Source organism: Anolis carolinensis, chromosome 5 (assembly GCF_035594765.1).
Source record: "Anolis carolinensis isolate JA03-04 chromosome 5, rAnoCar3.1.pri, whole genome shotgun sequence".
Taxonomy (NCBI): Eukaryota; Metazoa; Chordata; class Lepidosauria; order Squamata; family Dactyloidae; genus Anolis; species Anolis carolinensis.
This window is the reverse complement of record NC_085845.1, coordinates 153,946,116-153,960,660: the sequence shown is the minus strand read 5'-3', so window position 1 is coordinate 153,960,660 and position 14,545 is coordinate 153,946,116. Positions and strand designations below refer to the sequence as shown.

At 37.1% G+C, this 14,545-nt stretch overlaps 1 protein-coding gene across 1 annotated transcript in view; it reads right to left on the bottom strand.

The window, feature by feature from the left end:
* The window catches only part of trhde (thyrotropin releasing hormone degrading enzyme), a 328,094-nt gene that overhangs the window by 123,167 nt on the left and 190,382 nt on the right, over positions 1-14,545 (bottom strand). The window contains exon 6 of the mRNA XM_062982616.1: positions 5,667-5,804. Within this exon, the coding sequence (XP_062838686.1) occupies positions 5,667-5,804 (138 nt within the window). The remainder of the gene's footprint in view (positions 1-5,666; positions 5,805-14,545) is intronic.

Here is a 14,545-nt window from a genome sequence, read left to right as displayed (position 1 = left end):
ATTAAATTTTGTTACTTCAATCCTTCCTTAGAGCAGCTGCTTAGAGGTCATATTAGTGGGCCATTAACAGTTTGTTGCTATTTTATGATTATCAACAATTTCTATTAAGTAGAACTGAACTAAATTTCTAGATCTGAAAATCTTTTTAGATAAAAAGGATGATATGTTTGTAGGATTTTTCAAGCCTTGCTTTGAACTAGGCTATCACTTTTTCAGAATTAATAATACAGTAGAGTCTCACTTATCCAACATTCTGGATTATCCAATGCATTTTTGTAGTCGATGTTTTCAAATACATCGTGATGTTTTGGTGCTAAATTCGTAAATACAGTAATTACTGCATAACATTACTGCGTATTGAACTACTTTTAATGTCAAATTTGTTGTATAACATGATGTTTTGGTGCTTAATTTGTAAAATCATAACCTAATTTGATGTTTAATAGGCTTTTCCTTATTCTCTCCTTATTATCCAACATATTCGCTTATCCAATGTTCTGCCAGCCCATTTACGTTGGATAAGTGAGACTCTACTGTACTTTTAATACAAAGATATGCCAAGATCACATGGTCAATCACATCTGAACACACGATGAAGTCTTTGAACTAAAATGCAGCCAGTGTTTTAACTTCAGTGTGAAATGATGGGTCAGTGGAAGACAAATGCATTGGCTCCAGTTATCTTCTATTAATACTTCTTAGGAAGTATGTGCTTCAACAATATTGAGACTGAAGCTAACCATTCATTAAAGAGTATTTAAAAATCAGGATTTTACATAATGGTGTTTTTATACTAATAGAAGAACTGCTACTGCAAAGTGGCATCTTGTTGTTTTTTCTAAACTGATTGCCCTTAGCTAGTATAACTATTGTGCACACACAAAGCTGCCTTGAAGACTATGGGATTCTTTGAAATGGTGTAACATATAGCACAGAGAAGAGTAGTAAGAGGAAATAATAAACAAATATTGTGCAGCTGTAGGATACAAGTAGATCTCACTATTCAGAAGCAACTGTGAGAAATGCATATGATCACTAGAGAAGACACAGTGTACTTGCAAAATGATTAGTCCTGGGCTCCTAGCACAAGGAAGAGCAATGACATGGCACGGCATGTCATGAAATAGGATAATTGACACAATTGTCAATGGACCTTGGAGAATTTGCCATATTTTACAGCTTTAATAAGTAGATTTTGAAGAGATGTTTGTATATTTTGGCGATTGCTTTCTTTTCTAATATGATTATTTTGTCCCATATTGAATCTTTCTTCGAAAAACCTATTTCTTTGTCTTTATTGGAATGTTATTTCAGCTGTCTGAATTGAAACCATGAAACATTTTTGTATTGTTTATTGATTTTTTCCTGGGTTTTTAAGATGTAGGTCCCCTCTTGTTTTTTCAATATTTCTTTATATGTTGGCCATTTTTCAAACCCTAGTTCTTTCCTTTGTATTGCTTCTAAGGGTGAGATTTCTGATAAAAACTATGTTTGTATTTTCCCCAAATGTTTATTAATGCAGATCTTATAAGATAGTTACCATTTTTTTCAATTTTTCTTTCATTGTACCACATATACGAATGCAAACTACTTCTCAGGTCGAAACTTTCTAGTATTGGAATCTTGGCTTTATTTAGATTGCAGCAGTCTTTAACCGATCAACAGAGATTGAACTAGTGAAAGACTGTATGATTAAATAGGCTGCCAACATTGAACATTCTATAAAAATGGAGGAGTGGGAAAGAATTTAGAACAATAAACTAAAATATACCTGTGCATATGATCTGAAAAAAACTGGTACAAAATGATGTACCAGTGGTACATTACTCCCAATAAGTTGGCAAAGGTTACAAATATATTCAAGATACATTTTGGAAATGTGAAACACATGTGGGCACATTTTTCCACATGTGGTGGTCCTGTAAAATTGCAAATAATCATTGGAAAATATTCACGAAATTACTCAGAAAAATATTAAAAATAAGGATCCAACTGAAACCAGAATACTTTCCTCTGGGTATGATAGACTTGAAACTAGAGAAAAATAAAGATATCCTATTTAACTACCTTGTTACAGCAGCAAGAATAATTTACGCAAGGAAACGGAAGGTTAAAGAAATCCCAACAATAGATATAAAGAGTATGGACAACTTGACCGAACAACTTTAAAACTCAAAAGGCAACCCCCCCCCCCCAAATGACTGAACATTATTCAAACAAGAAAAAATGAAAATTATAACTTAATTTTAAGAGAAAATACATAATAATTCTTTAAAATAAGAGAAAAGATAAAAGGGAGTGGAAGAAACAAATAAGAGATAGAAACAAACAAAAACTTTTCAACACAATGAAGATTAGAGGTCAACAACTTCTCCCCTATCTATTTTTACAACCCCCTCTATTTTTTACCTTCCCTTTCCCTACTTTCCCTATTCCCACTCACACCTTCCAAATAACATTCTTTATACTTTTTTATTTTTTAATTATGTAAAAAATATTTTCTTTTGATCAATAACATTATTTTTAAAAAAATAAGTACATTTTGAAGATATAGCGGGGACAAATAAACCCATACATTTATTCAATAAATCCTGTGCGAACATATTGCTGAGGGATACAAGTAGATCCCAGCTCCTGCCTCCACAGCTTTGAAGATAAAATGCCCCTCCTAGAAAATGTGGAACAGATTTGTTTTCCATTAATGCACTGGTAGACTATGGTTCCAAAGACAGAATGTCACATCCTTCCAAATGGGTTATGTGGGGATTCTTCATTGCAGTACATGAAAGACAACTTATTGTCCAGCATTTATTACAACTTTTTATCATAGATATAAAAACAACAGCTGCTAATTTCTGCAGTGCTAGTATGGTTTCTCCTATTTCTAAAGGATTCGCTGGGAAAAATAAATAAATAAATAGCAGTATGATTTCCTAGTTTCAGGGTATCTGTTTCACTCTGTTGCTGAACCTAAGTGATGCTCCCTGAGAGCTTTGCATCATGAAGTTTCTGCACAAGTGTAGTCATGGAGAGCACAAAGCAGAAATGACAAGTACATTTAGTCCCACAGACATTTGAGCAGCCGGAATATTAATGTTTCTTTCCAAAGAGCATGAAGGAAAGGAGAATCAAGAGAATACCCCAAAATACCTATAATGGACTGTTTTATTCAGAATCTTAAATGGGACTTTTAACAGTGAGATTCCTGATAGATACTATATTTTAAAACTGTAAGAAAAATTTATAGAGGTTTTCCCCTGTGAAAATAAATGCAATTAGAGAAAAGTTAAAGACAGAAAGTAAAAACAGCAAAAGAAATCTGGGGTGGTTTAAAGATATAAAGAATGCCAGCATTACAATGAAAAGGTCTCAAAATTCCTGTTGCATATTATCCATTAAGAACCTTAATTTAAATACCAAAACGTCTGCAATGGAAAGAATGGGAAGCTGTGGTGGATTCACAGATCACCTTTCTGTCCCCAGGATCCTATGGGGTTGCATCGAGCTCCCCTCCCTCCTCAACCCAAAAAAAGAAAACCAGAAGTAACCATTTATGTAAGTAACTATTTATGGTTTTTAAAAATGATTTTTAAAAAGTTAACCAATGTAGTACACAAAAGAGACAATTCAGCTAATTTAAATGGTTAGCTAGAAATGTCCCAGACAAAAAAAATTACTCCTTTTACTGGACATAAAAAGGGCACAATGGAGGCAGCAAAGATTCCAAAAACAGCAATTTTTTGGAATCTGAGGAGGGTAAAGTGGCATTGAGGAGGGCAAAATGTGATTCTGCTCTCCCAGAATCAGAATTTGCCCTCCTTAGTGCCATGATATAAAGGTAGCTTCTGATATCCTAATTTCTGGGAGGAGGAATCAAATCAAAAAACACTGAGTGGTACTGCAGTGTCTGTAAGGCAAGTGAATAGGGAAAATAGTTGTTCACAGCCTCAGAGAAAGGGCAGAGTCAGTTAAGGTCGATAGATAAAGGCTGAACTGAGAGATAAATAAGGACCAACAATAGGCAAAGAAAAGGGTCAGGAAGCTTTGTAGAACAAAGCTATTTGTGATGATTTACAGGAGTGAGGCACACCATACAGAGAGGCCTCCTAATCTTAGATAAGATCATCAGACTGAAATTGAGAATGATAAAACAATGCTAAAAAGGAATTCAATTCAGACACATATCGATAACAATATTCTGTCTGTACCTCTGATAGCCCTTGAGTTGCCCCAAAGGCAAGGGAGAAAATCCTAAAAATAGCATAGGGATGTAGAATGCAGGAAATAATAATGTTGAGCCCAATGAATCTGATAATGGAGGTACAAATCATCATCATCCATTTACCAACCAATATTCCCAAAATGGTATCCCATTGTTTCATAAAATAGTGTTAATATAGTTTCAATTGTGAAAAATAAATGCTTTAAAATGCTGTAAGAGGACTAATAATTATTAACAGTGACATTTTATTGATTGATTCTTCTTATAGATGGAACTTTTTTCTTGTTTTGCATCAAATAATCCTTTTGAAGAACAAACACCCTTAGCAAAAATAATGGAATGATTCTTCAAATGGTACAGGCTGGATCTACACTGAGTGTCCCCCTGTTCTGCATCTAATCATAAAAGAGAAACAAGAATTGTCTTTGTGATGTGTAGTAGTGGTGTGCATTTGGGTAAAACCTTGTCTTGTTTCGTTTCCAGCTTTCATTGTGGGAACCAATCCATTTTCGGAAAGCCTCCCGAAATTGGGAGGGTTGTTTTCAATTGCTTTGTTTCAGGGGCCCCAAAACTGGCCCATTATGGAGGGGGGTTCTCACCCACTGGCTCCCCTTTCTGAGGCATTCGGCTACCTGGCAGGCACTGCACTTCTTCTTTTCCTCCTCCTCCCTCCCTCTCTCATGCCCGCAATGCCCCGCATTAACTCACGGGAGTCATGGCCAGGCAGCCACACATCAAGACCTCAGCAAGCAAGCAGGAAGGAACCACTGACCCTCCCTCTTTTTAACTCAGAGTGTGGTGGGCGGCGGGGCATGTGTGACTGTGCAGGCCCTTGGCTGCAGGTAGGCACTGAGAGGCATGCACAAGCTTTCCAGGCCTGCCTGCATGCCCTCCCTGGAAAGAAAGTGTATGTGTGGCAGGGTGCAGACAGGCCTGGAAAGTGCACACACGCCTCTCAGTGTCTGCCTGCAGCCGAGTGCCAGCACAGTCACACACCCACACACACGCCTGGAAAGGAGGCAGGGGATGTGGTTCCTTCTGCCCTGATGCTAAGGTCCGGATGTGCGGCCGTGACTCCTGTGAGTGAATGTGGGGCATTGTGGGTGAGAGGGGGGAGGGAGGGAGGAGAAAGAGAAAAATCGTGTACGCATGAAATTTTGGCTCCACACAAAAGCAGGCTTTCATGTCAAGCTGAGTTTCATGTGGGGGGGGGAGGGTTTTGTTTCATGCTTCCGAATAAACAAAAGACACGAAAGACACAGAAGAAACGATAAGAATGAGGTTCACACACATGTCTAATGTATAGATTCTTTTCTTACTGTAGATGAATCAAATACCACATTATTATTGTATCATTAGGACAAAATACTTCTAATTTGCAAACTCTAGAGGAAATGAATAATAGAAAAATCAAACAAACATATGTGTATTTTTCTAGTCTCACCTTTTTGTAGGCAATCCAGTCGAACACTCTGTCAATGTCTGTGGCTTGTTGTACTTCCTGAGATACCGGGTGTGAACTAGCCAGGCCATCAAGCAACATTACTTCATGCAAGACATCTGTCAGAAACCTTTGCTTCTCCTGCAATACAGCAAAACACACTGATACAATTTTGATTACATGAATGTGAATCTGAAAAGATGGCAGTTTCACACATTACTTTTACAAAATACAGCTGCACAATGATATCCAGTGAGTTGATGGGCCAGTATCATATTCAAAAAGACAATGGTGAAGAGCTATCCCTGCTGAGCCTTCACATTTCGATCAGAGTTTCCATAGATCATTGGAGGAATGCCCCTGCAACTTAAGAAATGAAGGAAGATAATCATCATTAGATTACACATACATAGGGTTGTAAATACAGGTGACTAGTCACAGTAAAACCTTGCACAGAGGTACAGCATTGTTTCCCAGGCTCGGTCATAGATATTGTCTATTCCATGCTACAAGAATGTCAGGAAATTGATGTCTTTACAAGCTCAAGCTTCCCTTATTGGTTCCCTTTTTTGTCACTACCACAATTTAGCAAGATACAAATTCATCACACCAAATTTTCAAGTTGTGTATACATGGTTTGTGTATTAGTCAAGTTGTTAGTAAATTATGCTAAATAAATAAAGGATGTAGTTGAAATCTTTATTAATATTACAGATATTGTTGAATGATGTAGACCTGTTTTATTTGGGGTTTACAGACACTGTGCTTCTTTGGTTCCAGTTCTTGGTGGCTGATGCTCTCAGAAATGGATGTTGGGGATGAATGTCCATCCTCCTTGGGGGTCAATACTGTCTCACATGTCTTTCAACATCTATGTGAAATTACTGGGGAAGGCCAGTCAAAAGGAGAGGCAGGTAATAAATAGGAAATTGCTACTGCTGCTGTTGTTATAGTTTTGGGATTGGTAAAATCTCACAGTCTTTAAACATTCATAACATTAAACAATGATATGTGAAAGAAAGTAATATGTATGTTGTCATCAGTCATCCTAGGATTAAGTTTAATTAAATTTAGCATATTAGGAACAAAGAGAAGCATACTGCAGTCTGATTCAAAAGAAGTCATTTTCTTAGTGGATGGGATGTGAGCATCCTCCTCCAGAGTCAAGTCATCCTTTTAGAAAGTAAAGCAGGAAACGTGTTGGCGGCTTAACAGTTGCTCACCAGCATTTCATTGTTCACACCTATGAAATGCTGTAAAGCAATCTAGGGGATGCATACCTCTTTGATTCTATTTCAAAAGCATTTACATTCTGAACTGCTTTTAAGGATTGTGGTAGATACAATGGTAAGCTATGAAAGTTATGCTTCATATAGGAAAGAGGGAGAAAGTAGCTCACTTATCTAGCTAATGCACCTGATTTTCTTATCAAACTTTCCAGGTAACTGGATTTTAGCAATAAGAAAAAAGCACAAAACAATAACAGAAGATTCTTGAGCAACTATAGTTTCTCTTCAGAACATTTCCATATCTCACTGTATTATTTGTGAAAAGCTAATGAGGACTTTTTCACACACTGTTCGCCTCACAAAGGTTACATATCAGTGTTCTCTCAAAGTTAATATCGCCTTTTTCTCATCTGGAAAAATAGGAAAGTAACTCTGAGAGATTTGCCAGCTCTCCAGAATATTTTTGGGCTAATGTAGTGGGTTGCAGGGAAAAACAGATCATCCCTTTTGCAATTCCTCATTTTTGATTATCTTGTCAGAGGAACACTACAATTGGATGTTGCCCATTTTCATGAAATACTCTGTTAAGCTAAAGATCACAACCATGTCCTAATGGTTAAGATAAGAAAGTCAAATGGTTCGAATCTTTGCATCAAGTATAATGTTACAAAAGACACTTTTTGGTAGAAGGCACAAGAGCAAGAAAGGCTGAGACCCCTTCTATACTGCCCTATATCCCAGGATCCAATTCCAGATTACCTACTTTAAAGTGGATTATATGAATCTACACTGTCATATAATTTAGTTCAAAGCACATAATCTGGATTTGATATGGCAGTGTAGAAGGGGCCTGAGTGGCTTGTCATGGTGTTTGCATGAATTTTAGCATTAAACAGAAGAGGACATGTCTAGAGAAAATAAAATTATTTTATGAACGATCTGAAGCTTTTGGAAAATAGTCTAAGATTGTTGGGAGAATAACTTCATTCTGTCTAAGATGCAGAAATAACCAGAGTAACCTGCCCAGTGTAGACATATCTGAAGTCTATTCATTCCATAAAAATTTGTGCTATCAATTTGTTTTCTATGCAGCAAAATCCCTTTGAATACTTATATTCCATACTAATACACACAAAATGGGGCTCAATTACAATGATAGTACTTTCCCTGTTTCAGGCTCTCAGGAACAGGTTTTCAGTGTGCAGAAGCCCCCATTCTCACCCCTGTCCTAGTGACCTGAAAGTGAATTGTAAATTGCTCCTCTCCAGTTCAACAAATGGAAGTCCTTCTGTTGATAGAAAGACCTCACATGTAAAAAGGCTTTGGTAGAGATCCCGTATCACCTTATGGATGACAGAGTTACGTTGCTGACATGATACGATAACAATGGAAGTGGTTGAGGCATTGCTCAATGGGACACTAGGAAAGAAATGTACTGTGCCTCAAGATATGAAGTCCATTAGAATATGCTGTGTTGCCCTGTGCATCAAGACACTGCGCAGTGGGACTATTATGCAGTAGCTATGCTGCAGCGTCAGCCTGCTCAACTGTCTCAATGGATATAGCTACAACTCTGCTGCCCTCCTGAAAATAAGAGTTTGAAAATTATTGTGAGTTTGCAACAATATAGATTCCCAAAAGAGATGACAATACTAGTCTTCACTTTAAAATAATTAAACAAAATGAGTGTACAGCCTACATAAATCTAAAAACCAGAATAGTATGTGTTAAAGTCTCTGTATCATGCTAAATATAATGAAATTTAGATGAACCACTACTCCTGGTTTTATTTACTGAGACATAAACAAAGAATTAAAATAGTTACCATGACAAAAATAAAATACTTGAACCAGACACAGGAAAATAGTTTCCAAACTGAATAGGAAATTGCAGGCCAAAAGAATGTAAGAGTAGGGCAGAACCTGGATTGTATCCAACAACAGAACAAAAGGAATAGCACAATGTAAGTCATTACTGATGATAAGAACACATCAGAGATCAAAGGGCTGAAAGTTAAAAGAGTGTCATTGTTAAGAGACAACTATTCATACAATTCTGTTATTTAAAAACTTGTATGGATAATATTTAATAAGGTCATTCCATTTTAAATGATATTTCTGATAAAATGCTCTATTATATTCTGCCTAAAATAGAACTATTTATATATTGGGAATAAAAAGAGGTGCTTTATGCTGTTATGATATGGCCTTATCTGTACAGCATCCCTGACAAGACATACATGTGTATGCTCAAAAATGGGAGCACTTTTGAATTTCTGGTCTAGTAAAACAAAGGGTTAACTTAGAAAAAGTGTTTGTTTAGTCAAATCCTATAGCCAGGACAACTGGGGAAGTCCATTGCCTACTAGCATCAAGTTGTTTAGATTTCCTGATTATAACATTCTAATGCTGAATAAATCACTAGACAAGTGGCCTTGTGCTTGGCTATCAATGCTTTATAGGAAATGACAAGGCATTTGAGGCAAGGCAGATTTTAACACTGCTGTAACATAATTTCTAAGGAGGTGCTCATCTGAGTCAGAACCCAAGATTTTGACAAGAGAATCTAGTAATTCTTTTCCAAAGGTCCTGGACTGGGTTAAGAGGACCCTGGTTGGTGTGTCTTCCTTTTCTTGAATGTTTCCAGCCAAGAGGGTACTCTAGAATCATAGAATAGTAGAGTTGGAAGAGACCTCATGGGCCATCCAGTCCAACCCCCTGCCAAGAAGCAGGAAATCGCATTTATAGCATCCCCGACAGATGGCCATCCAGCCTCTGTTTAAAAGCCTCCAAAGAAGGGGCCTCCACCACTGTCCGGGGGAGAGAGTTCCACTGCCGAACAGCCCTCACAGTGAGGAAGTTCTTCCTGATGTTCAGGTGGAATCTCCTTTCCTGTAGTTTGAAGCCATTGTTCCGTGTCCTAGTCTGCAGTGCAGCAGAAAACAAGCTTGCTCCCTCCTCCCTATGACTTCCCCTCACATATTTGTACATGGCTATCATGTCTCCTCTCAGTCTGCTCTTCTGCAGGCTAAACATGCCCAGTTCTTTAAGCCTCTCCTCATAGGGCTTGTTCTCCAGACCTTTGATCATTTTAGTCGCCCTCCTCTGGACGCTTTCCAGCTTGTCAACATCTCCCTTCAACTGTGGTGCCCAGAATTGGAAGCAGTATTCCAGGTGTGGTCTGACCAAGGCAGAATAGAGGGGGAGCATGACTTCCCTGGATCTAGACGCTATTCCCCTATTGATGCAGGCCAGAATCCCGTTGGCTTTCTTAGCAGCCGCATCACATTGCTGGCTCATGTTTAACTTGTTGTCCACAAGGACTCCACGATCTTTTTCACATGTACTGCTGTCTAGCCAGGTGTCCCCCATTCTGTATCTTTGCATTCCATTTTTTCTGCCAAAGTGAAGTATCTTGCATTTGTCCCTGTTGAACTTCATTTTGTTAGTTTCGGCCCATGTCTCTAGTCTGTCAAGATCGTTTTGAATTCTGCTCCTTTCTTCTGGAGTGTTGGCTAGCCCTCCCAGTTTGGTGTCGTCTGCAAACTTGATGATCGTGCCTTCTAACCCTTCGTCTAAGTCATTAATAAAGATGTTGAACAGAACCGGGCCCAGCTCTAGCTTCTCATAAGCACTATAGGGCTAAGAAAAGGTAAGCCTTCACTTTCTTTTCTTTTCTTTCTTTCTTTTTTTTTTTGGGGGGGGGGGGGAGTGGCACTATCCTTGAATACTGTAGCTCCCCAAAAATGCCCCCGCTTTTTCTGATGTGTGTGTGTATATATGAATTAGTGAAAATACTTAACCTCTGAACCTTCCTCATCTCTCCCTCCCCTTAGCAATCCTGACAGTTTCAAACTGCTTTAAACTACAAACTGATTGGCCTTACAAGTTTGCTCTTATGTATGCACTTTTGCCATTTGTCAAGCTCTACAAAAGTATTTGTACTTATTCCCGAATGCAGCCACGATGTATATCTTGATGGTTCTATGTTCAATAAAACTCCATGTTTAAAGAGTTCTGTGTGAATGAGCGGGTTTCATCCCAGTTTGCTTGACAGACTATTTTGTCAGTTACATCTCTGGTAGATATCCATAATCAGAACATATACAAATTCATCCATTTGTTCTGAGGGAGTACCTGGTAACAATGTGAAATTTATTATATTTTATATTTAGGAAAAATGGTGAAGAATCTGTCAAAACCAAGGTTAACATCAAGAAAAACTATGCTGAAATTTTTCAACAAACTTTTATTTTAAGACACTCCCCTCCCCCCCCAAACATCTCTAAAAACAGGGGGTGTCTTAGAATCAAGGGTTTTTGAATATATTTAAATAAAGCTCCCCCCCTATGGATGGTATTGAAATTACTGTGCATCTTATTGAAGAAATACAGTACTTTGGCTTGCTGTGAGGGGAGTTTCTGAAAGGCAAAACTGGCCCCAGACAGTTTCGCCCTGCAGAAGAAGTAAAATATCATTTTACTTCTATGCTGGATTTTGTTTTGTGTAAGAACCATGGTGCCTAAATTTAAAATGAAATACTTTTTTACAGGTAAAAAACATATCCACGATTGCTAAGTTCTGCCCACAAGTGATTGCGAAAGTATTGGTGTTGAGTTTTCTTTCTATAGCTAAAATGGAAAAACAGACTAGAGATATATTTAAGTGCATGATTTCTTGAGAAAGTTGTCAAACTCCATGAAGTATTAATGAAAGCCTTCCTTTTTTTAATTTTTAGGGGATTTGACAAAAATGGAGAGATAAAAGTACTTTTGAGAGAAAGAGAAAAAAAATAAATCGATGCCTCCCACCATGCCAAAATACTGTGATGGACTACCAGAAGCAAGTAGACAATTATATCTACAATACCAAAATACAAATGAGAAAGTCTTCAAGTCCATATCTTAAAGTCAACTTCCAGAACTTTTTTCTTTTTGTTATTTGTCTTACGAGTTTCCCAAAGTGTCAGAAAATTTTAACTCAAGGAGATAAATGTTTCCTAAAGCAGTTTAAGTCAAAGATATGCATGAGCCTAATCACAGTCTTCATTTTTATTATTTTAATCCTGCTCATGAAGGAGACAGGCAATTGAGACCATTCATCAGGGTCCTGAGCTGTACACTTTGAAATGCACCGAGTATTTAGTTTAATGAACTTTAGTTTAATGACTTTCCATTAATATTTATTTTTTATGCTTAAACAAGCCTGCTCAGCACAGGTTTTATAAAAAGAAGACGATGATATGCATATATTTCAGTATTAAGCTAGTTTCAGTTTCTGGGAGAAATGACAGAATCATCCAGAGCATGGAATACTATACTGTGATGTATTGCTATGGATCACTTAAGGAAAGATGAAGGATATTTGCATGGCTATTGGTGCTCTATACTTAATCTTTGATTAAAACGTTGGCTTTGCTTGCAATGTTATTGGATGAATCAAGGCAGAGTGCATCAAGGATGGCAGTTATACTGAGTTTTTCCTCATTGCTGTATTTTTTTAATGAGAAAGCTACTGTATTTTTTCATAATTTCCTCTCTTTGAAGACAAATATGTCAATAGCTTGCAGAGGTATGTGTTAGATATGTGCGATTAAAACACATTTGCAGAAATTATTGCCCTTTTTTGAAAAAGAAAAAGGAAAAAGGTGAGGGAGACACATAGATACTGGAAGGACAAAGTAGCATTCCTGTTAATTTCCTTTCATTTTTTTTAAAGAAAAGGAAGAAGAATTCAGTGTAGCTGCCATCACTGATGTGCTCTGCCTTGACTCATCCAATAAAGTTGTCAGCAAAGCCAAACTTTTATAAAGAAAAAGAAAGAAAGAAGGCCACTGAGCCCTGTGAAATGCCTTCTCAGCGCAGAGTGAGGTAGTGACTGCTAAAGCATTTGACACTTGGTATTTTATAGATGAAAGGGGAAATCACTCACCAGCAATAGCTTTTGTCATCCTCTTCTCCACTCTATTCTACTAATACGTACATATTCAAGGACAAAATGTATGTCAACTCCACCTACTCGGAAGTAGGAACAATATCAGAGGTGTCTCTAACTCTGTACAGTCCTTGATCCCAATCCAACATTCTCAATCTCAGAGTTTTTTTGAGGCTACATTTCTATATACACCATCCTAAAAAAAGTCCCAAAGCCCAAGTCATGTCTTTTGACTACTAAAAAGAAAGAAATATAGAAGAAGAAACAAAAAAAAGAAAGAAAAAGAGATGGGATGCTTTATGTAGAACAAAGAGAATCCATTATGTATTGATAATGCCAGTACTCTGAATATAGTAGTACATTACAAATATAATATATAAAAATAAAATGTGGGGACTTTTCACAAGTAATATCTCCCTAATGCCCTACAAAGAAGATTTTGCTTTAAAAATTAAAAACTATATCTCTTATTTTGGAAAATATAAATTGAATATTGCAAGACTTAGATGGCTAAGAGCTGAAAACCTCAGAATTCATTCATAAGAGAAGGATTACCACATTCTGTAAATTTGAATCAATCATAATGGTACTTACTCCACTGTGGAAATCCTCAGGAAAAATGCCTAATAGTCCATGAAGCAACCAAATAAAATAAAATAAAATAAAATAATGGAAATTGAAATTTCTCTCACCAAATAAGAGAGGTTTTGAATGAAATTACTACATAGGAAAAATAAATCTGGATCCATGTGTATTGTTAAGAAAATACAAGTCATTTCTAAAATTTGTATATTTGTAAGATGCTACAAAAAAATCAGGAAAATGCAATTAAAAAACTGTAGGAAAAAATATACAAAACTTGAAACAAGACATTAGATGCCATAAATCAGGCAATAAAATAATATAACCAAGAAAGAGAGAAGGCAACATACAATTGTTTGGAAGAGGCATACATTTATAATGAGATAAAAATTCCTGAGAGGAAGCATTGACCTGCACGGATGTAAACTTGAACTCTTCATATTTTAAATAAGACATCTTTTAAAATAATATGTGTTGGGTGTGCCATGTCAAGAAAAGTATCCTTCAGCCATCCAGCCCCTTAAATTATGTAGACAATTGGAAGATTGCCTCTCTGAAAAATAGCATTTATATTTTTGAGTCTTAATCCCAGGAGAAAGACAACATATTATATTCTATGGATTGTGTCTAAAGAGCAGGTAGGATGGAAATTGCAAGACAAACTCCTTCCTTTAGACTACTAGCAATCTTGAATATCAGATTTCTAGAGCTCAACTGTGATGACCCATGGGCCTTGTAGTCCTGCTCATGACATTGTGATGCCTGATGAAGAAGAAAACTTGGGTTTTTTACCTTCCCAGTCAGAACTGGATTCTTCCCAGACAGATTCTTCCCAGCCAGATCTGGGAACCTTGCACCTGCAAGAGGATTATGTTCCAGAAGTATGTCAAACAAATACTGAGGCTACATCTCCAGTGTTTTCTCGCCATGAGTTTTGTAAACAACAGAGAGGTTTGGAAGCAGCCTCGCGCAGGAGTGCGAGAATAATTGCTAAGAATTTGCCAATTAAGCCTGCTTTCCATGAGAATCTTTAAGGAGTCAAACATCTGGTCTCAGAGATTAGCTTTCGTTTCTGGTTCCCAGAGAACTGCTCTCGGCGGGAAAGTTAGACTCTATATAGGTGTTTTACCCGCGGAGT